The 27,603-nt window shown below is 44.9% G+C and overlaps 1 protein-coding gene and 1 non-coding gene across 2 annotated transcripts in view; one reads left to right on the plus strand and one right to left on the minus strand.

Moving 5' to 3' along the window:
- The window catches only part of TMIE (transmembrane inner ear), a 45,738-nt gene extending 38,202 nt beyond the window's left edge, over positions 1-7,536 (plus strand). The window contains exons 3-4 of the mRNA XM_059729250.1: positions 21-170; positions 3,768-7,536. Coding sequence (XP_059585233.1) covers positions 21-170; positions 3,768-4,183 — 566 coding nt within the window. The 3' untranslated portion in view covers positions 4,184-7,536. The remainder of the gene's footprint in view (positions 1-20; positions 171-3,767) is intronic.
- Positions 7,537-15,888: 8,352 nt separating this feature from the next.
- Positions 15,889-15,960, minus strand: TRNAQ-UUG (transfer RNA glutamine (anticodon UUG)). The gene has a single exon. It is a non-coding gene; the product is annotated as a tRNA-Gln (tRNA).
- Between the last annotated feature and the right edge of the window lie 11,643 nt (positions 15,961-27,603).

Consider the following 27,603-nt stretch of genomic DNA (forward strand, 5'->3'; position numbering starts at 1 on the left):
TCTCTTTCTCTTCTCGCCAGTCATAACCTTGTGCTGTATCTTCAAGTGTCGGATCCCCCGGACCAGGAAGGAGATTGAGGCGAGGTACATGCAACGGAAAGCCGCCAAGACGTATGCAGATAAACTGGATACCGTGCCACCGCTCGATGAGCTGACCGAGATCCCTGGAGGTACCCGTCTCCTCTCCTGGGGCTACTTTGCTTGCAGGGACACAAAAGGCCAGCCCCTCCAGTGGGTTTTACCAGTAGATCTAGCTCTCTGGTGCCCTTTGCAAAGCTCTTGTGCTTTGCACTCTGCACTCGCATGCTAACGCTTGAAGCAGCAAACACTGCCCATGAGATGAAAGGGACTGATGCTCTGCTGGTGCAAATCAGCCTAGCTGGTTGCAGGTCAATGGAGAAAGATCCTCCAGTGATATGAACCAGAGCAGGTGGGTTGAAGTCAGTACATTTAAGCAAGGTGAGGATCAGACTTGTGTTTCCATTCATGGGGCCAGATGCCAGGGAGCAAGTCAGTTGTGAATATTTCAAATTACCTTTGCATGGTCTGCTGATTTAGACTGGTCAGGCCCATCTCTCTCACTGTGATACTCTTACCCTCTCCTTTCCTCTCACTTATTTCTCCTGCTTCTGTGCCCTAGGCTCTACTGAAAGCCTCCCGACTCTCTCTGGCCATATCCAGTCCAGACCTCTCAACTCTCTGCCCGTGGTAAAAGAAGAAGACGAAATGGCCCTGCAAGGAAATTAGCAGGACTGTCTGTCTGTCTGTCTGTCTGTCTGTGGCTTCTCCTTCCCATGGCTTCATAAGAGACCCTTCACACCAGGACGTTGGGATCACTCATCTCCTTTCCTTTCTTATGTTTAACACTTTTTACTCTCTTAATAGCATTTTCCTAAGATGTTTCTTCTTTACACTGCTCTACACATCCAGCCAAGGGTCAATATTTTTTACAGGAACTTGGAGCTTCGTTGACTCAGGATATTATATTCTGGGGCATGAAGGGAGGCAGGAAAGAGGATTTTTATAAATGTGTAGCAAAAGGCACTGTTTTAGGGTAAAAGAAAACTAGAGGAACAGAGACCCTGAAACAGCAAAACTTCTAAGGTCAGGCCAAACTGCAAACAAACGGAGCCCAGATCCTCCAAGGTGTATAGGTACATACGTCCTGTCGAAATCGGTCACCTTTGAAGACCTGGACCATGAGATCTGATGCAACGTACACTTAAACTGATGCAAAGGACCAGAGATTTTGAAGGGTTAGACTGTCAGCTAGTATCATTTTGATATAACCCTAATGCATTAAGGGAACCTATGCCAAACTGTGACATCTCTTGTCCTGGCCTAAGGGAGTGCCTTGCTAGAGTCATCAGAGACCCAAAGGACATTGAGCCAAGTCTTATTCCTATTTTTGCCATTGAGTAAGTAGGCCAATAAACCTAGAGGTCCAAGGGCCACCTGAACCATTGGCTCACATGGTTAAGGCACATCAGACCTTGCAGCCAACAACACACAAGGGAATGATGAGTCTAACATCCTATCTGGATACCTGTGACTCCCAGCCCAAATAGCCAAGTGACCATTTACAGTTGGGTTGACTAGACTCCAAATCAAGGCACTGGACTGGATGCCTAGTAAGCCGCCTTTACCCATGTACTCCTGCACCCCATCCATCTGTGAGATACATCTCGCAAAACCAATGGATCCAGGGAGTTTTTTGTCCCAAGGAGACTGAACGAGTAGGAATGACCATGGAAACCATATTGTCCTTGAAGTATGAAACTAGGTGCAAACAGATGGACAAAGGTGACTTCCCTTGCATCAGTATTTACACTGAAGATGTTTAAAATGGAAAGAAGGTCCACCTATGCAAAGGGAATGTAAAATTCTGCCACACTGATGTAGTAGCACTTTGCATTCACCTTGCATAATTATGAATTATTTATTATGCATCATTTACATGATTATTCACTATTATTTATGTAATGCCTAGTAGCCCCAGTCATGGACTAGGAACCCAGACAAGGGGAAAAAAAGCAAATTGTTTTAATTACCAACTGATTAAGCACTTCAAAGATAAAGCCACTGTGTAAGTGCCAAATGAATCACAATGATGTTATGATTGTCACATAGGATTAAATATTATTGCCTTTTAATATTTGCACCTCTCTGATGGATGGTTATGGATGGAAGACCCGAGCTGTGAATGGGGTCTGTGTTTTGAAGACTGTACATAGAGGGTGCCATTGCTGTTGGAGAAATATAAGAGATGGCTTAGCACTGTGCGTGTAATGTCGTCTTATTGATGCGAGTCATTCACTTTAGTCTGATATGAGTGGTGCAAGCAGGACATGGCCCTTGGTATGACTCGAGCTGGTGCCATGTGTCCTGTGAGCTGGATCAGTTGTCCCCCCATGACTACTTTGTAAACCTCCCAGGAGTGTATCCTCATTGCCGGGCTATGGGCTATGCTCTGAGCAGCATCCGCCTCCCCCAAATCCTGCTGAAGCTTTTGAGAGAGAGGACAAGAAGGAACAGGATTTTGTAATTAAAGCGTGAAACTGGTGGGATAGTCATAGGCCCTGCTTCCTGCTCCTGGTGTTACTGCTATGATTTATCCAGGGTCCAAGGAAGGGGTCATAGCCTGCCTCCTCCCACCAAGGGATGTGCATTGACCACACACCCATGCTCCTTCTTTCCTGCCCTTTTCTTGTCCCCATGTACTAGATATGCTCAGGAGCGGAGGTGCATAATTCTGGGCCCTGGCTTCTACTCTGGGGACCCAGTACCTATAAGTTAGGTGCTACATCATATTACTTATAGGCAACTCCAGCTCAAAGGCAATTGCCCAGAGTTACACAGCAGGTCAGTAGCAGAAGCAGGAAAAGATCTCAGGTTTCCTGTCTCCAATTCTCTTCCAGTAAAACCCTTAGGGGAAACAAATCAGTGGGCATTTATGGAAGGAGGTACCACAGGATGGGGAATGGTGTTAGAATCTGTCCCTAAATCAATGAGAAACAAGTAAAATCAGAGTTAATGACCCATGTGATAATGGAGATTGATCACTAACTGGAAGGTTGAGTGGACATGTCTTTTGCATGGATAAGTGTGTGTGTGTGCATGCATGTGTGTGTGTGTTTGTTGTGTGTGTGTGTGTGTGTGTGTGTGTGTGTGTGCATGCATGTATGAGAGGGAAAGTCTTAAAGGGAAGAATTGGGAATTTTCCCTTATCTGCCCCATATAGGATGGTTTGGATAGGGATGATCCTGCCTCACACAGAGATGACCTCTGGAGGTCCCGTCCAGCCCTACTTCTCTATGATTCACTACAGAGACAATTGCATTCACAACTGAGTCCAGCCTTTATAGTCAGGGTCATCCCAACCCCCTGGAAAACCCTATCCTGGCTCTAAAAGGAACGAAGCAAAGGGGAGCGCTCCCTAGCCTTGGGTTGCGTGCCATACCTCACCTATAGAAAATGCTTAGAGATCTTTGGGTCCAAATCCTGGCTCCATTCCAGCCAAGGATAGTTATTCTCATTGATTACAATAGTGTCAAGGCAAGGTATCTATGCAACATCGCCCTGTCCCTCCAAGTTATACCCTAGCGTTAATGCAACACTAGGGTATAACAGCAGCCAATCAAGGTGCAAAAAGGAAATATAGAGGGTGTGGGATTATTAGATCATCCAAGTGGTCGCCAGGACCTGGCTGAAAGCCACCCAAAAGTAATTGACTTTTTGTTCTCTGTTCCCTACTCTATGCTCTACAGCTCAGACATCACAGGAGAAGAAGGAGGAGGAGGTGCCCACCGTGTCGGGGAAAGTGGACAAGGAGAAGGACAAGGACAAGAAAGAAACTTCCAAGAAATCAAAGAAGAAAGAGGGCGAAAAGGAGCAGAAGGAAGGGAAAGACAAGGAAGGGAAGAACAAGGAAGGGAAAGACAAGGAAGGGAAGTACAAGGAAGGGAAAGACAAAGAAGGGAAGAACAAGGAAGGGAAAGACAAGGAAGGGAAAGACAAGGAAGGGAAGGAGAAAAATGGGACCAAAAAGAAAGAAGGAGAAAAGGGTGGGGGTGACAAGAAGCAAGGAGGTGGGAAGAAGGGTGACAAAGAAGCTGATGGAGGTAAGGCTGGTGGGAAAGGTGGTGGAAACAAGGCCTCCGGAAAGAAACCACAGAAGAAGTGAGTTGGCCCAGAGACGTGTGATGAACGTGCCCCTGCCTGAGCATGGGCAGCACTGCAGAACAGGCATGGGGAGATCAGGGAGGCGGAGGAGCTCTCTCCCTACATTCAGGCTATGGGATGCTACTTGATATATTTTTTTCAAGATGAATTTGCCATTTCTTACAGAGGTGATTTTTTTTTTTAACCCTCTGGAGGAAAACCTGCCAATCGGCTGTGAAACAAGTCAAAGGTCCCTCCTGAGCCCTTCGGGCTAGTGTGGTTAAGGCACGCCAGTCCCGGGGAACGTGCTGTGTCCAGCGAGCTTTGACTGGGAGCATTTGCTGGCACCAATTTGGAGCAAGGCTCAAGCCCATGCCTCTGGATCCATAGCGAGATGCCATAACCACCCTGCATCCATGCTCTCTATTGGCTGCAGCATTGCCTGTGAGTAAAACTACATACTTGACAGAGCTGACTGATAACAGGAGCTGGAACCAGCTGAAAGACTGAAGTGGATAAGGAGTGCGTGGATGTGCTCATGGAGTTGTCAAACGTTATAACACTAGGAAAGCGCTTGGTCTAACTGTGATATATTCCACCGACAATCTTGAGGCATTTTACAAAGACTACTTGAGCCTAACTTGATCCTTGTGGGTATCATAGATGGATAAACCTCAGACATTTCTGGAGGCCGTAACTCAGAGAATGAAACCCATTAATCCAATGATGTTTTGTGGTACCCTGGGGTGCCTTGAGGTCCTTTCAAGGGTGCCACAAGCGTGCAATCATGATCTGCAAGGTAAACCCAGAGATTTCAAATAGGAATCCAGAGTGTTAAAAGCATCCTGACATGTTGTGGGTTTTCTGAGTTCAGTGCAACAGAAAAAAGAAAAAAAAAAGCTCTATTACTTTTCCAAAGTCATAAAACAAGTGAAAACTCAGAGCTGGCATTTTCTGAGGGATGCCGCAAAACCAACGAGGGGTGCTTTGAGCCAAAAGGTTGAGAACCACTGCTTTAGCCAATGGCCCATGCTGTGTTTGAGATGCAGCTCCACCACATGGGAGATTTTTCTTCCCTTTTGCATGCATCTCACTATGTCTTCCTCTTAAATTCTGGGAGAAATGCTTTCCTGAAGATCGATAGTGAGTACACTTTCCGAAAGGCTTGGTCTCTTTATTTTTTTTAAGTGAAATACGTTGTGTAAGTACTGCGGGTACTGAGGGAGTTTAGTTGGTCAATGTGATTGCAGAGCCACTAGCTATTATCTTTGAAAACTCGTAGTGATTGGGAGAGGTCCCGAATGATTAAAGCAGGGCTAATATAGTGCCCATTTTTAAGAAAGAGGATGTGGGGAACTCCAAATTGATCAGCCTTAATTCAGGTCCTGGAAAACTCATGCACCAGGTCCTGAAGGAATCCATTTCTAGGCACTTGGAGGAGAAAGTGGCGATTAGGAAATTATGCCCGACAAACCTGGTGCCTTCGATGATGAGAGGACTGGCTCTCTGGATGCAGAGAGACCAGTGGATGTGGTGTACCTTGACTTTAGAAAGGCTGTTGATATGGTCTCCCACATTCTTGCAAGCAAGCTAAGGAAGCCTGGGTGGGATGAATGGCCTGCAAGGTGGATACAAAACTGACTGGATTGTGGGGCTCAGAGGTTAGTAGTGAACGGCTCAATGTCCAGTTGGTAGCTGGTATCAAGTGGAGTGCCCCAGGTGTCAGTCCTAGAGCTGGTTTTGTTCAATGTCTTCATCAACGACCTAGCAGATGGGATGGAGCGCACCCTTAGTACGTCTGCAGATGACACCAAGCTGGGGAGCATAGGGCTAGGATTCAACATAGATATGCTGGAGTATAGGGTTAGGATTCAGAGAGACCTAGACTAATTGGAGGAGTGGGCCAAAGGAAATCTCATGAGGTTCAACAAGGACAAGTGCAATGTCCTGCACTTAGGATGGAGCGATCCTATTCACCGGTACAGCTTGGGTACTGACTGGCTGGGCAGCAGCTCTGCAGAAAAGGACTTGGGGGTGACAGTGGGCAAGAAGCTGAACAGTGTGGCCGTGCTGCCAAGAAAGCTAATGGCATCCTGGGCTGCATCGGTAGGAGCGTTGCCAGCAGGTAAAGGGAAGTGATTTTTCTCCTCTATTTGGCACGGGTGAAGCCACATCTGGAGTCCTGTGTCCAGTTCTGGGCCCCCCCACTATAGAAAGGATGTGGACAAATTAGAGTCCAGCAAAAGGCAACAAAAAATGGTTCAGGGGCTGGGGTAGATGATTTCACAGAATAAGCTGAGGGAAATGGGCTTGTGTAGTCTGCAGAAGAGATGACTAGAGGGGATTGAATAGCAGCCTTTAACTCCCTACAGGGGGTTGCAAAGAGGATGGAGCTGGGCTGTTCTCAGTGGGGGCAGATGACAGGACAAAGAGCAATGGGCTCAAGTTGCAGCAAGAGAAGCTGAGGTTGGATATTAAGGAAAACTTTATCACAAGGAGGATAGTAAAGCACTAGAACAGGTTACCCAGAGAGGTGGTGGACTCTCCATCCTTCAAGGTTTTTAAGGCCCAGCTAGAGAAAGCCTTGGCTGGGATGATGTAGTTGGGGCTGGCCTTGCTTGGAGCAGGGGGTTGGACTAGATGTGACCTCCTGAGGTCCCTTCAACCCTCATTATCTATGAGTCTAAATGAAGCTGTATAATGAACCTAGAATAAATACCATTTTCTGTGCTACTACCAGTGATGCTGCCTTCAGTTTTACAAGCGGTCCTCACTGTGACTCTGGTTCTGTGAAGTCCAGAGTTGATGAGGACTCTCAACTTCTGGGACTTGAAGATGTTCAAGATCTCTGCATGGAAGCACAGCCTTCCAAGAGATACAGGTTTTTGTGTGAAAACTTCCTGTTCACTCCGGTTCTCTCTCTCTTTCACCTGAGGTGGGGGTTTCCTCTAGTTTTCACTTTTTGTTACAAACGACACAAGGAAAACTCAAGTCCTGTTTAGACTTGAGTTACTTGATTCCCTACTTAAATCCAAGGAGCTTACCATATTTTTTTAAGTGCCAATCTACGCACTCCCCAAACGTTTGTGCCTTGAGGTGAAAACATTTGTGGAGTGTCTAGGCTGGTATTTGCAAAATGTGTTAGCGAATGAGTTTTTAGAAAATAAGTACCCAAATCTCAGCTACATATACCCTCTTTGTTATCCACCTACACACAATGTATCAGAGAAAGAGAGATAAATGATGTGCCATGAAACCAATTGCCATGTTTTATCTACGTCTACATCTATGTCCATGTCTATACACAACAGACAATATAGTTCCCAATGGTTTTAGCTTTGATGGCTTGTCGTACAGCTGTATTAGAATGTTGATTATCTTCATATTGAGTTCCCTTATCAATTAAAATTGGGGTCTTTATAGAAATATCCCATATATTTGCAACCACTAGTTTACATTCCCCTTTGGTTTTCATTTCAGTTGGCATCTTGAGGAAAGTATCAGTGAAAGCAGGACTTGACTACAAATTTGCAATTAGCTGCTTACCACTGGGCTTCCTGGCAATTTATATTCAGTATTACTTGTCTCGATGTAGTTTTATGTCTTTATAGCTGTTTATAAGCCTGTATCTTCTCCTTCTGGATTTCCAACAGTCCCCCGATCTCACCAGTCATCATCGGAAGTGAAATGCCCATTGCCCAACACACACCAAAAAAAGTATAGTTGCCAGAGTCAGAAATCTGCCAGCCATAAATCTGTTGACACATCTCCATTGCCAGAGTGATCGACTCCCTTTCACCCCAACAGACCCATTGGGATTCACAGATCCCAACAGGCAATATATTGAATCAAGTGCACCAAATGCCCTTAGGAAAACGATGTAGCTGAAACTAAACAGCCATTAGCTAAACAGAAAAAGGTTAAAAACACTTATTCATTAATGGAAGAATACATTTCAACAAAACACTCCATTTCTGACTGCTCAGTCCCTGCCCGCAAAGGAAATCCATACAATGCCTTCAGATGATGGGCCTGGAAACAGATCCATAGCTTTACTTGACCGCAAAAAAACATGGTCTTAACAGAGAACTTGGTTTTATAGCTTATTATAATTTACCTCTCCCATGCTTTGTCTCCAATCCACAGGTGATCACTGCACACTTTGCTGAACACAGTTAGTTAAAGGGGGAACAATTAATTGTCCTAACTTGCATTTAGCTTGGACAGTGTCTTCCTCTCTTCCGGCCCCAGTGAAGAGTGCTTGAAACCCCAAAGCTTGTCTCTCATCTCCCAACTACTTTGATTCAATAGAAGATATTGCCTATCTTCATCAACCTTGCTTCCCAATTCATCTAGGTTTATCCCACCTGGAGGGCTTCTGAACTGATGTGCCTAAGTGTGGTCCTATTTCATCCTGCTCAAGTTCCTGAAAAAAAAATCATGAATGTACCTACTTTTGTACCCCACCATTATCTGAGTCTTCAGACTTAGTCACCAAAGGCGGCTAGCAGAAAAAAGACCCACCCACCTTTGCATGAATTATTTTTTTTTGGAAGGGGAATTCAGGTCGGGTGGAATAGTACGTCAATGAGGCATTTAAATCCACTTAACATGTGGAACTGAATCTCTTAATGTCGACTGAGATGGAAGAAGGATACACAGCAAATGACAGACTCTCCGCCCGGTATCATCCTGGAATCAGAGGCACTGTCCAAGTTGCACCAGTTTCTACCCCTGGAGCCCAGCCTACAGGTCCAGGATCATGTTTGTAGTGGCCCCACTTTGGAAACATCTGTCTCTACCATTCATGAACCTCTGCTACTTGAACTAGAGTCCCCCATTTATTAGCCACACCCATAGCAGCTGTACACACCACTAATGGGGAACAGTGACGCACTGAGAGAGTTGATTCAATTCTTCCTGCATGTTGCATTGCACAGACCTCGAGTAGCAAACTCTATTTGGGGCAAAGCCTAGTCCTCCATGTTGCCCAGAGCTCCCAGTTCACCGAGGGCTACACTGCAGAAATGGGCCCAGCTGGAGAGATGGAAAGCTCACAACGTGTCTTGATTCCTAGCTTCTCATGGGAGAAGGTTTAAACTTGTTCCCAAAACCTATCTTACCAGGGTGAAGGACAGCAGCAACCCCTGTAGTTGAGGGCAGCTGCATCCCAGTTCTGGGTTGAGGTATCCAAGCTGAGCTATCCCCCTAAGGCAAATATCCCCCTGGCATCTAAAAACAGATCAGACTACAGTCCTTTATGTCTAATCTCCAAGAGAATGATGACAGCTGCATGCATGCAGAGAAAGAAAATGGAGCAAAAATAATTATATCAATTTGAGAATTGTTATACAAGAATGCAATACATAAAAAAATAGATTTGACATGGCAAAACCCATCCCAAAGTAGAAAGACAAAATTAAACAGGAAAGAAAAAATAATGAGACACTTTTATATATACCTGTGTAAGAGCAGGTGTGACTTTCTATTTTTCCCATGTGTCAGCCTGGGCGAGAGGAAATTTGTGGAGCTCACAATGAAAAACAATTTGTTTTCCGTGTTCAGTATTGTCATCTAAAGACGCCTCTTTAAGAGCTGGGGGAGAAAATTAATTTCTGAATGCTTGAGAAAGCCAGGGTTGTTTATTCTAAATGCTTCTGAGAGAAGACGGCTAAACCCAGCATGGCATCGGCTTCCTTGCAAATTGTAGGGAACTTGCTGTCAGATAATAGCGCAATAATGAAAGTGATAGTAACAGCTCTTGAAATGTGTCTCCTTCTTGCTTTCAGAATAATAGAAAAGGAAGAGGTATGAAATTCCAATTTGGCTCAGGCAATGGGTCGATGATGAACTGATATAGTTCCTGGCTGACCAACTCACAGGGTAACTCTGCACATTGGTACCAGTTTGAATGGAAGGATGGGTACTCTGGGAGTTGGGTATCCAGGGTGTTTCTTTCTTCTTTTAAAGCATATTGTATTCATAGGTATGTTTTAAGGCCAGAAAGGACTATCGTGTTCAACTAATGAACCTCCTGTGTCATGCAAGATGAATCATTCCTCTTGGTGATTCTTGGAAGTGAGGGATATATTCTTCTCTTAGGCATGGAGTAGTTTTATCCAGGCACAGAAACTTGTGGGAAGACTTCCAAAGGCAGAATGGTCACTTATGTGTCTGGCTTTCAGGAAGATAGGTGCTCAATTCCCTTTGAGTCTCTGACGCTTTCCACCTTGAGGCTGAACGAGAGTATACCCAGGGTTCATATTGGGGGTGGAAAGTGGCTGCAGTTCCTCAAGCTTAACCCCTCCAACAAAGCAAGATACTAAAGGAGACTGAATCATAGCTCTTGATACAACAGTGCTTCTACTCTTCATTTTATATATATATAATGATATATATATCTATATATGTATCCATATATCTATATCTATATATAGATATCTATCTATACATATCCATATATAGAGAGATATATCTATATCTGTATCTATATCTATATCTCTATATATGTAATATATATACATAATTTATATATATTATAAATATATATATTATATATATTTATATAAATTTATATTTATATAAATTTATATATATATATATATATATAAAATGAAGAGTAGAAGCACTTTGTATATGTATACATTCTTCTACTCTAATGTTAAGCTGAGTAAAATAGAAGCAGGATCAGATCATGCCCCGTGTGTTGCCACCCAGACCCCAGAGAGGGAGAAAAATGCTAGCCCCATCTTTCCGACAAGAACCAGAGAGGTCCCAAGTGTTTTCCTTTATCATTATTGCGCTTTCCATAATCTCTGTGTTGCCGGCTTTTGTTAACTGTTACCTACCTATTGTAGCTATCTATCTATTTATCTTAAATCTCTATATAGATCTTCTCTGTAATCTGTGTGTCGCAGGCTCTGCAGTCAAAGCACGGACTCGAGGAAGCAGGATAACCCTTGGCAGAGTAACATAAAATGCTTCAGGATACTTTCACCCCATTTCAGCATGGCTTTGTTTCAGAACCAGCTACATTTCTGGCTTCTGTAATTAGGTCAGAAGCCACTGATTTTACTCCCCTGATTGGGAATATGAAGCTTCAGTCACTATACTTTCTCCAAGCGTTTTCCTTGCTCCCTCTTTGCTCGCTCGGTGAATTCCCTTTGTATCCAGTGAGTGGAAAACTGAAATGTCAAACCTTGAGCCAATCCTTCAGAGCACCAACTTCAGCTCTGACACCCACAGGGGCCAAATCCTCAGCTGGCATGAACAGTCATAGCTGCAGTAGCACCGCACTGATTTATATCCACGGAGCATAGGGTGCATTGGGAACGCTTAGACGGTGCATAAATGTCATCCATTTCACCCTGTACATCTAAAAGCTGCGGATGTGGCTGATTCTCCTGTTAAGACCCAAGTCAGTATTCAGTACCTCAGTTTAATTGGCATGGAGAGAAAACCTGGCCCTGAGATTTGGTTTAAGAATATGTGTCACAAAGCACCGCAGAGAATGTATCCCCTCCCTTGAGAAACACCGCAGCGTTTGCACATGCCGGTGCTTTGGAAATACATATTCATTCATTCGTTGATAAGAAGGAAACGCATTCAAAGCCTGGCATCTTAAGTCATATTAATTTTGCTTCCTCGCCGCTGCAACACAAACAAGATGTTATGCTAATTTAGAAGTTGAGCTTCTCCTTTGAGGAGAAACAAAGTGGAGGGGGTGGGAATCCCAGACTGCTTTATGGCATCAGTCCACCCTCCACTTCTTCACCGGGGCGAACATGTGCGTGCAGGATGTGTGCGTGTCATGGGGGCTCTCAGATCATACTAACCATCGCTTCCAATGCAACTAAAAACAGGGTCTACAATGATCAGAGAAGGAAATGAAATTAAAGGCAGCCTTAAATTTCTCTGCCTGTCTGCCCAGATAGCAGGACGGGCATAATATTATACTCATCCCACAAAATCCTAGGCCTGGAGCCTCAGTCGTTATAAAGCAACACTTTTTTTGGGGGGGGGGGGGGGCGCATTGATTCATGCCAGGCTTCCTCCTTGTTTGTCCCCCACAAGCTGAAGGCACAAATTAGGCCTTGCAAAATGAATCATTTGTAACAAACTCGCAGATGAGTACAATCCCTTGAAAACAAAAGCATTCATTGCCACAAAATACTGCTGGGGCCAGGAGCTCAGAAGGATGTAACAGAAAAGGACCCAAGATCTCTATGGAGAATGCAGGTACCTCTAGTGATATAAAGCAGGGCTACAAAAAGTTAGGAAAGAAAAAAAACTCTGATACAGTGGAACATCATCCCTAAATAATGGGGGACGGGATCTCTCCTCTCCAAGGAGCAGGTTATTGCAAACTCTTGCCACGAGAGGGTGACTTGTTCTTCCTCTATAAGGTGCGTAGCAATATTTAAAGGTGGTTTCTGCAGGATACGAATACCCCTTGCAGTCATCTTTCACTTGTAGCTAACCCATGCCTAGTGTTGGCTCATCTCTACCTGCTGCTGATCCTCAATGTAAAGAGTCTGGTGGATATGCCTGTGAATCTGTCTTCTCTACATTTTGGCTTGAATTGGCATAGCCTCGCATGGGTCCCCCTAAATCCCAGATAATTCCTCTGGTTGCTCTACTTTAAAAGCAGCTCTAAATAGGATATCTGTCAAATGCCCATAGAGGTACACTGTCCTCTTCTACCTCAGAAACCATAAGGCAGAGCACAAGGTTTTCTTCTTGTCCCATTGCTGCCGCCACTTGCCTTGCCCCTCCATGCAGTGAGGATATCATGCTCCAGATCTTGCCAAGACAGCTGGGTGAGTTGGACACCAGCACTGGAGGATGGTCATCCTCTCTAGGCAGTTCTTCTTTCTTCAGCAATCCCTCACAGTCAAGGGTGGTTGTCTTCCGTGACTGTCTTATCTGTGTGTCCGAAGATGGATGATGAGACCAACCCCTCTAGGCAACTAGACCATCCCCAACAGAACAAGGTGCTTGAGGCATACCTGCTACCCTCCACATCTGCACCAGTATCCACAGGTATGTCTACACCTTGCCTTAAGAGCATGCTACATGCTGTGGTAGGTGCCCCTTTCAAGTACCCTGAGCCACGTGAACTGCCCCGTCCTGGTCTTGCTACACATCATGAGAAAAAGGAGAGACAAGGAGGAGGGCAGCCTGGTTGCTAGAACAACAGGAAACTCAAATAGAGCCTTTCTTGGACATGCAACAGCTACTTGTCTCTTTGGCTTGGCTTTGCTCTAATTATCAATAGTAAAGACAGGAGGTAGGGTGCAGAAGGGAGAGCAGTAGGGGACATTGGGGTGTGTACTGAAAACATGGCAAAGGGGGCAGGGTGGGGGGAAACTCCAGATGCTCAGGAGACCATCCAGAGTAAGGCTCTGCTGTAATCTAAGGGGGTTTTAATGCAATTAGTCAGTGAGTTTGCGCTGAAGGTCAGCCTGGCAGTACCTCTAGGTTGAAGGGCAGACTGATCCCAAGAAGAGGCTGCCATATGGCATACGAAGATCATAGAGTCATAGAGAAGTTGGGCTAAAAGAGACCTCCAGAGCTCATCTAGTCCAACTCTGCCTGAGCATCCCTACCCAAACCAAGATGCTTCTTGCGGGGCTGGATGCAGAAGAGCTGCTGTTTCTCAGGGTTTGTTTTCTGCAGCCCAAGGATGTGGGTGGGTTGCCTTTGGGATGGTCCTAGGGATGACCCAATGGACCAACTGCACTGGCTTCAGATGGCATCATCCCAACTTAGCAAAGGGCCGTGGAAATGTTGCTGCTCCTATCACAAGAAAATAAAATCCTGGTTTTCACTCTGTCAATGAAACGGGAAAATGTGTGTTAAACCCATTCATGGATAACCAGAAATCCACAACACAAGCGACCCCTTCAGCACGTCTGGCGTCCCCAAGGACGCATCCATTATAGCGCAATCCTGCCGAGATGGGGCTTGCACCCTACACAGGGGTTCTGTCCTTTCTGCGCTCAGTGACTAATCAGACAGAAAGCCATAGAAATTAAATGATTAGCCTCTGTTTATATACACACGGGGCATTGATCCCGGGGTCTGTTTTATGGGCTGCCCTATATGAAGCGTGATGTGAGTGAAATTCATTTATAAAGTCAAGCACTGTGTGAGTGAAAGTCTAAGTGCCTGTTTCATTCCCCCTGTATTAGACTCCCTGTCCTCTTACAGGAAGCTCTAATAAAGTCTCCAGGGACATTTAAAATGAATTAAAATAAAATTTCTCCAAATGGAAACACTGCGTTGGTAAGATACTGCACTGTGTGATAGCGTGGAGCCAGGGAATATTTGAAGGCCTGTAAAATAAACTCATTAAACTGATACTCTGAATGCAAGGCCTATGAAATAAGCACGTGGCAGCCATTTCCTATCTCTAGACTTAAGAGAATTATCTAATGAGGTGTTGGAGCTGTATAATGACAAGGCTGTAACTCAAGGAAACCAGAATTCATTTGCCCAAAGGGACAAAGAGATAGAGACAGCCCACATTGCTAAACCTCTACCTGGATTTGAACATTATCCATTTTGCTTTGTGGCCATCTCAACACTTCACCAAGAGCCATCAGAACAAACCGGGCTGTTTAGACACAGACAGGTTCTCGGATGCTAAAGGCATTAAAACAATTTTCAAATGAAATAACGATAAAGGTGTAATACTTCCTGGTACTAGTAAGGTCCAATGTCATCTAAAAAGCACTGTAAAATGACACAACTTTCACATGTATATCCTCATTTGATATCAGTGAAGCTCTATTGATTCCCATCAGCTGTCTCTTGACTCAAGGAGCTGTCAACGTACGACAAGCTTCTGCATTTCAACTCTGTAGCTAGGGCCGCTGATAAAATCATGTGTGACAGATCATGCACCTGCACTGCTGTAGCTCAGATGAAGAGCATGGTTTGGCTTGCTTATTACTTTTATGTCCCCAAAAGTATGCTCTCAGCATGCATGACAAGGTTGTTTGCAGCTAGTAAATATTAAACGACTACTGATAGCTAGAAAATGATATTTAGAGGTTTGTTTTTGGAAATTGGCTTGTAGGTAAATATATATATGCATTAAAATAATGGGCCAGGGTAGCAGCAAAGGTTAATTGATTTCTAAAGGCCCAGTCACACAGTACTCACAGCCTTTAAGGCAGACAGGGTGTCTAACACAACGAGGCCAATGGATATACACATAGCCTGGGAAACTGTGGGTATATACCACACTGTTCGCTAACATGAGACAAAGTGGCAGCAGCTCACAAGGCACAAGAGAGCGGGGGCCTGAGTTTCTGGTTTTGGGGGAACAGACCAAATTAGGAGAAGACCCGGAAAGTCCAAATTAGGATGTGATGGGCTTGTAAAACAAAGGATTATGCTGACAGGACAGAATGTGGACAGTATGACGACCACAGAGAAACCAATCAGTGATAGCCATGGATGAAGAGTCATCAGGAGGGGGAAAGAATACAAAAGAAGGGACTTTAGAGCAACAAAGGGCCCCCATCCCTGAGAAGAGTCATAGATTTTAAGGCTGGAAGGGACTTTGGAAGATCATCCAGTCCAGCCCCCCTACACTAGGCAGGAAATACAGCTGGGGGTTAGGGGACTGTCCAGGCTCCTCTTGAAGATTTCCAGGGTAGGCGATTGCACTACCTTTGGAGGGAGCTTAGAAACAAAGGTCAGAGTGGGGGCAAAAACAGGTCCCACTGAGATTTGAACTCAGATCACTGGAGTCAAAGTCCAGGGTGCTAACCATTACACCATGGAACCATTACACCTAGCTGCCAGTAGGAAGGGTCCATCACAGCTGTAAATGAGAGTCCCTGAGAAGGGTCCCCCAAAAGGGTCTCTGAGAAGGAAACCTGAGGCCACATGTACAGAGGGCAGACCAGCAGCCCGTCTCATCCACCCCATTGGGAGGTGGGGTGGGCCTCGGTCTCTGACCTCCAGGCTGCTGGCATTCAAGAGAGAACCTCAGAGTGAAGCTCACGTCCTGGCCAGATATATCTTGACTCTGATGACAGCCCTAGACTTGGTAGATATATAGAAGTGCTTGCATTATTCTATCAATAAAATTTGCCTATTATCAAATGGAAAGGCTCTGTTTGGCCTGAGGGTTTGGGTCCACCTGGAACAAGGTATCTGGATCATAAATCGACTGCCAATGGCTACCTGTCTTATCCAACAGGCCCCCATGTTACATGAGGTGATAAACTACAAGAGTGAAGACCTTACTCCTTGTCTCAACCCCTGATGAGACCTATCCCTGCTTCTAGCTCCCACACCCATTGTGGAGCAAGCTCAATAATTTTAGACACGCTGCAGCAAGATGTGCAAAAAAGCACAGGGTCCAATGGAGGCTGCAGGAGCACAGGATCTGCAGCAATGAGCCAAGCTCCCTGCTGATGGCTATGCCCAGTGGGACCAAAGGGGATCAACTTCTGGTGCCCCCTGGTAGCCCAGTGGACCAGAGATGCTCTGTTGGTGGAGTCCAGCCCATGAGCCATATGTTTGACATGCCTGCCCTATGTGATCATAGACAAATTAGGAAAGACCTACTGTGGCAGTCTCATTTTGTCATGAAACACCCAAAGACGCAGAATCCCAATGGCCACCAGGTATAGTTGAGTAGCTCAAGGAACAAGAGTAAAACACCTCAGCTTTGCTTTTCAATTTAGTAATTTTCTTCAATAGTAAATTTATCTTTTTAGGGAGCTAGAATTCCACTCACCCACCCTTGTTTCATGGCCTTATTTTCTGGCGTGTTACCCAGCACACATGTACACTCTGTGTTGTATCTAATTTAAAAAAATACATAGAACAAATAATAAAAGTAGAGGTGTTTTGCAAGAGGCTTTGAAGACCGTTTGTTGACCTCTGTATTGGAGTGTTCCCCCACAAGTAGATTAACAGAGGGCTACAAGGAAAATAAGCAGACTATGGTGGCTTTGAAGATGGGTTCCCAGAGGGAAGAGGCTGTCAGGAGGATGTTCAGCAATGCGGTGACATTTATAGCTGATTGACTGGGATCTGACAGTTGTCTGATTCAGTCCAGTGATAGCAATATTCGTTTCACTGATGGTTCAGCTACTTGCAGGAGGTGTGATGCAGACACTGATGCTTTGCCCCTTGCATGTGGACGTACTAGTGGAGACCCAACTGCACTCAGCTGCTACAGTGCATCTTGCACCCCAGTCGTATTGCACCCCAGTCCACTCCCATGGTTCTCAGTTCTCAGTAACATTGCTCCCCCTCATCTCCACCACACAAATACTGAAGTGTGCTTACTAGCCAGACTCCATGATAATCCTACACTGCCAGTGCACTGGGACATATTCTACCCACCAATAGCTTGACTCTCCTCAAGACACCCAATAAGGTCCGTTCAAAATCCTCTGACTTTTCCTTACTTACTCGATGGCACAAAGAATGGTCAGTGCAAACACCAATCAATCACCACATCATCTCTGACCCTATAGTCAATCAACCAGGATTTAACTGGCCACACCATTATTGGGCAATTCTCAGCCGTTTTCAAACTGGACAGGGTCACTGTGCCTCAAACCTATAGCAATGGGGTATTTGCAATGACAACAAATGCTCTTGTGGACAAGTTCAAACCATGTCCCACATTGTTGACTTGTGTCCATTTACAATGCTACCTGGTGGCCTTCAAGCTCTTTACACTGATGGTGACATTGCCCTAAGATGGCTAAAACAATATGCCGAAACTGCATACACTAAATAAATAGCACTTTGGTCATATCAACACCAGTTTTCTGAGCAGGAAAAGCAACATGAGGCTATGACGTCACACTATCTCTGATGAGCAAATCTCACATATATCTCCACACAATGGCCCAGCTTTAACAGGAGAGGTGGAGAGCACCTTTCTCCTCCACCCAAGCTCAAGAATGGCCTATAACAGGGGTTCCTTAAGTGTGGCCCATGGACCAAATGGGAGCCATGAACCCTTTGGATATGCCTCAACCCTTTGAAATGGCCCTTCAGAGGCAAAACTCCTGGCCAATAATCTGTGGTGAGGGCTCTTTCCTAAGTGGGAGGATAGGTGGTTTTGAAACCTCTCAGGCAGGGGAAGGCATTAAATCTGGGCTGCCCACTTCCTGGACAAATGCTCTAGTGAGTAGACCATTATCTCAAGGCCACTGGCACCCCAGCTGCCTTTTCAATGAGAAAAGGTGTCCCTGCTTATTTCCCTGCAAGGAAGAGGTTAGGTATTCATCTTATAGTGAAGATGCTGGGCTGTTGGCTTGAATTGGCCAAGGTACCTAAGTGAGTAGTTTTGGGTACACAATTTCAGAGACACTCCTGTCCTAAAAGTTAGGTATGGCAGAGCCTAAACTTTAGATATCCACATCCATTATTAAGCTGGTTTTCAGCTCTTTTTCTCCATACAGGGCTCTTTTCTCTTCAAACCAACATATATTCCCCTTACCACCTTCAAAACTCTTCACTTTTGACTCCATTTCCACAACCAAACTCTGCTTGGAAAATCTCCATTTCCACTCCTGGAAAATGACCTGGATGGATTGTATAGAGAATGCAAAGGTGTCCTCAATCCATTTTGGGTATTCACTTGGGAGAAACTAGTGAGTTATGTTTGTTGTCCCAAAGGTTGGGACAACAATATAACCCTTCTTTCTCCTGGCCTCTGTGTGAACGGCCAGCTATGTTACAGAAAAGTTATTTTACAAAAAAATATTAAAAACTTTTAAATGAAGTTATTGGAAACTATTTTTTCCATCTCCTTCCACCAAGTAGTGTCAAGTGCTTGAATACTACGTACATGGTTGTGTGATGCCATTGTCTCTATGAATGATTTTGCATGTTGCAACTTTCCTAGCAGTCAAGCAATATATACCTTGATGTTAGCAAGGCTTTTGATAAGGTTTCCCAGAACATTCTCCCAGGCAAGATAAGGAAGTACAGGTTGGAAGAATGGACTGTAAGGTGGATAGAAAACAGGTTAGATGGTCAGTCTCGAAGGGTAGTGATCAATGGCTTGATGTCTATGGGTGGCAGCTGGTATCAAATGGAGCATCCCAAAAGGGTTCATTCTGGGGCCATTATTTTCAATATCTTCATCAATGACCTTTAAGAATTTTGCAGATGGCACCAAGCTGCGGGGAGTAGTAGATACACTGGACGGTAGGACTAGGATTCAGAGAGACCTAGACAAATTGGAGGATTGAACCAAAAGCAAACTCATGAGGTTCAATAAGGACAAGTGCAAAGTCCTGCACTTAAGACAGAACAATCCCATACGCCAGTGCAGGCTGGGGGCTGACTGGTTGGGCAGCAGCTCTGCAGAAAAGGACCTGGGGGTTACAATAGAAAAGAAGCTGAATAGGAGCCAGCCATGTGCCCTTGTTGCCAAGAAGGTTAACGGCATCCTGGGCTGCATTGGTAGGAGAATTGCCAGCAGATGGAGGGCAGTGATTATTCCCTTCTATTCAGCACTGGCGAGGTCACATCTGGATTCCTATGTCCAGTTCTGGGCCCCACAAATGACAGAAAGGATGTGGACAAGTTGGAAGAGTCCAGTGGAGGGCAACAAAATGGTTCAGTGCCTGGGGTACATGACTTGTGAGGAGAGGCTGAGGGAAGTGGGCTTATTAAGCCTGAAGAAAAGACTGAGAGGATTTAATAGCAGCCTTCAACTCCCTGAAGTGTGGATGCAGAGAGGATGGAGCTAGAATGGTCTCAGAAGGGGCAGATGACAGGACAAGGAGCAATGGGTTCAAGCAGCAGCAAGGGAAGTTGAGGTTAGATATTAGGAAAAACTTTCTACCTAGGAGGGTGGTGAAGCCCTAGAACAGGTTACCTAGAGAGGTGGTGGACTCTCCATCCTTGGAGGTTTTTAAGACCTGGCTCGATAAATCCTTGGCTGGGATGATGTAGTTGGGGCTGGTCCTGCTTGGAGCAGGGGGTTGGACTAGATGTGACCTCCTGAGGTCCTTTTCAACCCTCCTTGTCTAGGATTTTATGACACAAACACCAGATCTCAATACCTGTTCTTTTATTTATGAACATGCTCGCAATTCCAGAAATGTTTTCCAATCATTAGCATGACTGACAATGCATCCCAACTAGACCATGGAGCTCATTCCCGCAGGGGAAGAATGGTCACAGGCCTTCTAGCATTCAGAACAAAATGTAACACAGTTCCTGAACTTCACTTTCCCAGAGCAGCCTCTTCGGGCAGCAACCTTATTGACCTCATACATCAGAACACATTTGAATTGTGCACCGCATGATCATGCCTTTTCCTTCAGAGGGGGACAGAAGGAATAGAATTTGTATTTGGAGTCAGTTTTAATTTTTAATTTTTTGGGAAGTGTTTGGATGATGGGGTGACAAACCATGCAAGGACACAGAGGGACAACTGGAATGAAAACTTCATATTGGGGTATCCATTAGACCTTATTTTCCCTTCCTAGATTTTGAAGTTAGAAAGGGCCACCTTGTCTGACCTGTTGCAGAACATGGACCGTGGCATTTCACCTGGTTATCCATGTATAGAACCCAAGGATTCATGTATATTTAAAGGATATCTTCCAGGATGGCATCCTGTCATAATCTGAAGGCTAGGAGGGACAGATAATCTAACACATAACCAACCCCAGAGCCCAACCAGATAGCAGATTGAGCCAAATCCCTTGGTCCAAACCCTTGAAAAATTTAGGGTATTCCCAATATTCAACTGGATCCCAAATGTTCAGGTTAAAATAGCTTGTTGCAAAGTTTCTCTCTCTCTCTTGCTCATTTGTACTTAGTAGTGTTTTATTTTGCTAATAGCATGCTTTGTTTCTGTACACGCTTTACTATTGCTAGATATTGAAATAACACCACGATGGATCCTTTAAAAGTGTCATGGATGGAAAAACAGACTGATATCAAAGTCACTAACCCAGAAGAGAAATCATCTACTTAGGCACAGAAAAGAATAAAGTAACAGGAGCCTTTTAGTTATATACCCTTAAAGCTTAAGGGTGAGTCTAAAGTGACTTTGCTTGATAGATTTAAGCTGAATATATTTCTCAAAACCTTCTACAGGGGTGATGGTTATTGAAGTAGTATTGAGGCAGGGGGGTGCCATTTGAATCGGGAAAGCTTGGACGATTCCCTCCAAGTGTATGTTTTATCCTGTGTAATTCAAAGATAAAACTCCAACAACAACAAAATTATGAGCTTGAGTTGAAGGTACAGTTGCACTCATTAGATAATATAGCCCCAAGAGGTATTCAGCATCAAAGTGATATAAAAGCACTCTGAAACCCCATCCATCAGGCTTCTGTTTATGCCTCTGCAATCTCTCTCCCATTCCTTTTCATCTCCCTGCTTTTCAGAACATTTTTGATAGCAATCTGCAAAATCCCACCATGGCATTTCTTATCTTGACGGACGCCGGCTTTTCGAACGTGCCCTTCTGAGGCACACAAAGCAAAGAGGAAAAATCGAAGGAAATATGGAGAAAGAGAGGCAAAAAAGGTAAGTTAAAGGCCCCAATCTGACTTGCTTTGCAGTCAATGAAATAAGAGCATCATTAACAAACAAGGGAGCCAGCGGGCCTAATCAAAAGCCAACTGAATCATCAGTGAGACTCCTATTGGCTCTGGGTAATTGCTATTGGGCTAGATCTCCAAAGGGATGTAGATTTGCAATGCTGAGCAATGCTCTACCAAACCTTTGGGCACCTGGCCACTTAATGACATCTGAAGCCTTGAGTTACAACAGACTAAATGAGGAGTCACTGACATTTAAAATATGTGAACAGATTGGAAAGAGTCTATTGGCGAGTGACAAAAATGATTAGGGGCTTGGGAAGCAAGATTTAAGGAGAAATACTGAAAAAACTAGGGTTGTTGGTTATGGCCATGTTGGTCTAAGGGCATAGGCAGACAAGGTTCTTTCAGTAGATGTGATATCTTTTATTAGACCAACTAAAGAGTTGGGAGATCATTTTTTTGCAAGCTTTTGGGCACAGTTATTTAGTCTAGAGAAAATAAGACTGAGGGGAGTTTTAATAGCAGCCTTCACCTCTCTGCAGGGGGCTGCAAAGGGGATGGAGCTGGGCTGTTCTCACTGGGGGCAGATGGCAGGACAAGGAGCAATGGGCTCAAGCTGCAGCAAGGGAAGTTGAGGTTGGATATTAGGAAAAACTTTCTCACAAGGAGGGTGGTGAAGCACTGCAACAGGCTACTTAGAGACATGGTGCACCCTCCATCCTTGGAGGTGTTTAAGGGCCAACTAGGCAAAGCCTTGGCTGGGATGATGTAGTTGGGGCTGGTCCTGCTTGGAGTAGGGGGTTGGACTAGACGGGACATCCTAAGGTCCCTTCCAACCCTCATTTTCTATGAATTCTGTGATTTGATAACAGTCTTCAAGTACCTAAAGAGTGATTATAGAGAGGATGGACACAAACTATTCTATGTAGTCATAGGGGATAAGACTAGGAGAAATGGCCTCCTTTTTAGATAGAGTTTAACACAATTTGGAGGGCTGTGAAATAGGAGCTACATTATCAGGGGCAACTAACAAACAGAAGAATTGCAAATGAAAAAAATAGCTTGATAAGTGGACTATCCAGATCATTAAAAAAGGAAAGAGGGTTGTTGACACCTAGGAAATAAAGGGTTTAGAAGGAATCAAGTCGATTATAATGAGCCATTAATTCAATTGACTCCTTCAGTACTGCCTGTAGTGAAATGCTGGTGCCACTGCCAGGCAGTTGGTTTTAAACTTTGGGCAGAGCAAGAGTCCAAGGGAAAAGGGGGCAACTGAACCGCTGCACCCCCTGTATCTGCCCCTTCATGCCTGCACGTATCTAAGGATCTGGGACCAAAATCCTTTTGTAGATCCAGCTCTACAGCATGAGGAGAGATGGGTTTTGGCTTCTTGACTCAGCCATTGATTGCATGGGAGTCCTTGAATAAGTCACTTGATCTCTGTTTGCTTTGCCTTCCCGGGTAGTATAAATAAAGGATAATAAAGATCAGTGATGCTGTTAGAGTGGGAGGTGAGGAATATAGGAGCAGTAGTGCCAGGAGGAAGGAAGCTATACAGGGCTCTAAAGAGAAGAAGTCAATGGAGTAACTATCATTGGGGAAGAAGCAACAGCATCAGTGTGTGCTTTGGAGGCAGTGAAGGGAGAAGAGATGAGGGTCATAAAGAAGGCAGAAAAAAGCTTGACTAGGGTCATTCATGACAGTAAAAGCTGAATATGGATTTCAGGATTTGACCCATTCTAAATATAACTAGTAAGGAGGTCTCCGGGTTACTCACTACCAGATCATTTTAGTTACAGAGCTCCACTAAGGCACGAGTCTGAACTTGATGCCGATGAACAGTTCATGGGCCAGTCTCTCGGCTGATCCATTTAGCTTTGGCGAAGTCAAAGCATGGCTGAAAATGGAGCCACGCACACTCCAAGACTTTCTACCAGGCTGAATGTACTTCTGGAAAGCCACCTTAAATGGGCTGTTGTTTTAAAAAGCTTCCTTGGGCTATCTGCCAAAAGCGACTGGGTTTATTTCTGTATTTATCTTCCAGATATTGCTGGAATGAGGCGCTGTTATTCCAATGCTGTTTTATCAGCTGAGGGCCAGAGCCCCCTCTCTGTTGACCCGGCGGTTCTTTTTTATGATGTTTGCCTGTCCAACCTCAGGAAATTCCACCGAAGTCTCCAACCAATAAAACCTTTATTGGGAAATCAGCAAATCAGCTGCTAATTGGAGGCTCATCCTATAACCATCTTGCACGGGAGGTCATCAGTAGGAGTTCTGTGGGGAAGGATGCTGGGATTGGGCTGGTCACTGAAATAAAAAAGAGGAATAAATGCTGGAGTTGAAGACAAATATTTGTGGGAAGCCCCAGTGGTCAGTGAGAATTTGAAGCTGCGCCGTTGATCGGAAATGTGTGTGGTTCACGTTGTTTTGGTGACATCCAATCAAAGACCAGATACTACACCACATGACCGGTGTAATGAACAGTGAATGTTTTGCAGACAACTTGCAGGTAAATGCATCTCCATGAAGGAACCAAGTCCATTGCTGCAGTACCTTGCTTTTATAGGCCCGGCCCTCGATGGCATCTGCAACTCATCGAAAATTGGGCCCAGTGCCACAGGAAACTTAGGTTCCAAAGAACTCCAAAAGTCATATCCTGAATAGGGAGATAGCTGGAGATGGTCATCGCAAATTGTGAAGCATAAGGTTATACTAGAACTCGCGCTCCCTCTCCAAAATGTAGATACCTGAGTGAGGGCAATAGGCAAGGATTTCTGTGCACTGCAGAAATATGGCTAAAGCAGTCTCAAAGTATCTTTCAGAGTGAATCTTTGCAGACATACCTTAAGAAGTGTCATAATGGGTCAAACATTCGGCCACTTATCCTACTGCCCTGTCTCCAACAGCAGTAGGAGTGGATGCCTTAGAGGGAAGGAGTATATATAAAGTGATCATCATTGGTTTTGGGATGTCAGAGGAGACACCCCTGACTGTTCTGTACCATTCTGTTTAAAAGCCATTTACCAGAGGCTACAACTGGCCTGGTCATCAAAGTAAAAGAAACAGGACATGGCAAGTAGGCGGACAAGGTAAATCTGATATCTTTTATTAGACCAACTAAAATCGTTGGGAAAATTCTTCTTTGCAAGATTTCGGGTAGAAACACCCTTCTTCAGGCAGAGGGGGAGTCGGCAGTTGTTCAGTGCTCTTCCCAAAGGGGTGTCAGGTAGGTAAGATATCTGGTCTTGTGTCCAGCACCAGTCACTCAACTTTCTCCTGACTTAGGCTCCTGTGGGCAGCTGTGGGAGCAGGAGGGCCTGGGTGGCCTGCAGGCAGGAGCACATCATGGTGCCATGGCAGAAGCATCACAAGTAGCATTCTCAGGTGGGGATGGAAAGACATAAGATGTTCTCTCTCCCAGAATGGTAATTTATACAAGAACACACACTCCAGCTAATTGGCATCTTCCAAGACCATGTGGCACCCTCTCCCCCCAAAAAATAAAAAAAGAAACAACAAGTTCAGTTCCTAAAACCTCAGTGAAACAAAGATTTTAATTAAACCAGTCAGAAAATATTTACTAAAATAAACCACATATAAACAATGAGTGTAACAGGTGCAATTTAGAGACCTCCGTATATTCAACATAACCTGTGTACCATCTTGCTCCCCTTTCTGCATCCCCCCCAGCCAGTGTTGTGTTGGGCTGTTGCAGGCACACAGGCATGGAGACACTCCAAAAGTGGGTAGGGCAAGGGAGAGCAATTATTTGGGCCTGAGAGCCACACAGGGAGTTTTGATCAGCTGCTGAGGGCCAGATCAGCACCCAGCCTCTCACCTGCAACAACTCACCAAAACTGCCTATGGGGCTTTGGGTGCATGGGGAGCAGTGTTCGGGAACAGGACAGGCGTGATTGCTCCCTGCACACCCTGTCCGGTGGGGGTGGTGGAGGGGAGTATGGGGGTATGTGGTGGGGGGGGTGGGGGCTGCCTAAACGCCAGCTAAGGGAAAGCGCTGGACGCTTCAGCATGGCAGCTCCCACTGGAGGTAAGGGGAGCACAGCAGCATCCAGCTGGATGCAGCCTCACTGGGAACAGCCCCGCCAACAATTGCATGCTCTGGCCAGGGCCTGGGCTGCTGGGAGCATGGCACAGGCTGCCCAAGCAGGAGCAGGTGAGGATTGGCCCCATGTGGAGCACCGCAAGGGCAGCTGTGGGCTGGATCCAGGCAGTTGGTGGTCCAGATCCAGCCCACGGGCCGTATTTTGCCCACCCCTGGGTTAGGATATAGACCTGTCTCTTGCCTTTTTATTGGTCTTACGTGGTAGCAGTGCCTACCAGTAAAGAAAGAATGGAGGGTCATTGGCAAGTGTAATCGTATCTTGGCTTAATGTTTAAAAAAAATGCAACCTTTAGAGGTTGCAAAGAAAGTTTGCAAAGCTTTTTTTTCCAAATATTTGAGTTGGTCTAATAAAAAATATCAGATTTATCTAAAAAAACCTTGTCTAACCATTAGAGGAACTGTTTCAGGGGTGTAGGTTGTAGCTGTGTTGATCTAAGGACACAAACACACACGGTTCTTTGGGTAAATCTGATATCTTTTATTAGAACAACTAAATAGTTGGAAAAATTCTTCTTTGCAAGCTTTCGGGCACAAACACCCTTCATCAGGCTGAGGAAGCATCTGCAGTTGTTTTGTGGTGGTCCTAGATGGGAACTGCAACTGTCTCTGAATCCTATGTCTGAGCTTGCAAAAAAGGCCCTGGTCATAGTCAAGCGATAGTCTTGTCTGTTTAAATGCGGTCCTGTGTTTTTTGGTAACAGGGAGGGGAGCAGATGCATTGGAAGGTAGAACTAGTATTGCAAATGACCTTGATAAATTAGAAAAATGGTCTGAAATAAAAAGGATGAAAGGCAACGTGGACAAATACAGTGAAACGATCAAATGAACAACTGCAAATTGGAGAACCACTGGCTAGGCTGCAGTGCTGCGCAAAGGGCTCGGGGAGTTAACACGGACCACAAGCTGAACAGGAGCCAACAAAAGGAGCTGCAAAACAGCCAATAGCATCCTGGGTTGTATTAAGAGGAATGTCACAGCAAGGCAAGAGAAGGGATATGACCACTCCGTTCAGCACTGGGGAGGCCTTCCCCAGAGCACTGGGTCCAGATCTGGGCAGCACGCTTTGAGAAAGACTTGGAGAAGTTGGAAAGGGTCCAGAGGAAAGCCACAAAAATGATCAGAAATTTAGAAAGCACCATGTACGAGGAAAGGTTGGACATTCTGGACCTATTTATTCTGGAGAAGAGAAAGTTAAGAGGGGATTTGATAGTGGCCTTCAAATACAAAAATGGGTTATTAGAGAGGATAGTGATCAAAGCTGCCACATAAAAAAATGATCACTGTTGTTAAGACCTGGCTTTTAATTCATGGCCTAAGGCCCAAAACAGAGAAGAGTCACTTGCCAAAGTGAATATTGGCTTTTAAAATGAAGCACAGTGGTTTTAAATCTGAACCTAAAATTTTAGGAGGCAGAGCTATGCCCTGTAATTTTAGCGTGCTAGTGCAACTCTCTAAGATAGAAAGCACAACCTTGAATATTACTGCTCACCGATGAATTCCTCTTTTTCAAATCCATTATCAGACATCCAATAACCTTTTACAGACCAAAAGAAAATACCTTTGGTACGAAACTGTAGCAGTTCATTAGAGGAGCGGCTTGGTAGAAAAGATGCTGTAGAGTCCTATGCGGTCTTTTAATGAGTTTCACATGGTATCTATACCTGGTTTACAAGAAATGAAAAATGTTTCCCCTTAATTATCAAGGATACAAATTCAATCTTGGACAGCAACCTGGTCCTTTATCCTCTGACACACTCACTC

The sequence above is a fragment of the Alligator mississippiensis genome, chromosome 5 (assembly GCF_030867095.1).
Source record: "Alligator mississippiensis isolate rAllMis1 chromosome 5, rAllMis1, whole genome shotgun sequence".
In the NCBI taxonomy this organism is placed as follows: Eukaryota; Metazoa; Chordata; order Crocodylia; family Alligatoridae; genus Alligator; species Alligator mississippiensis.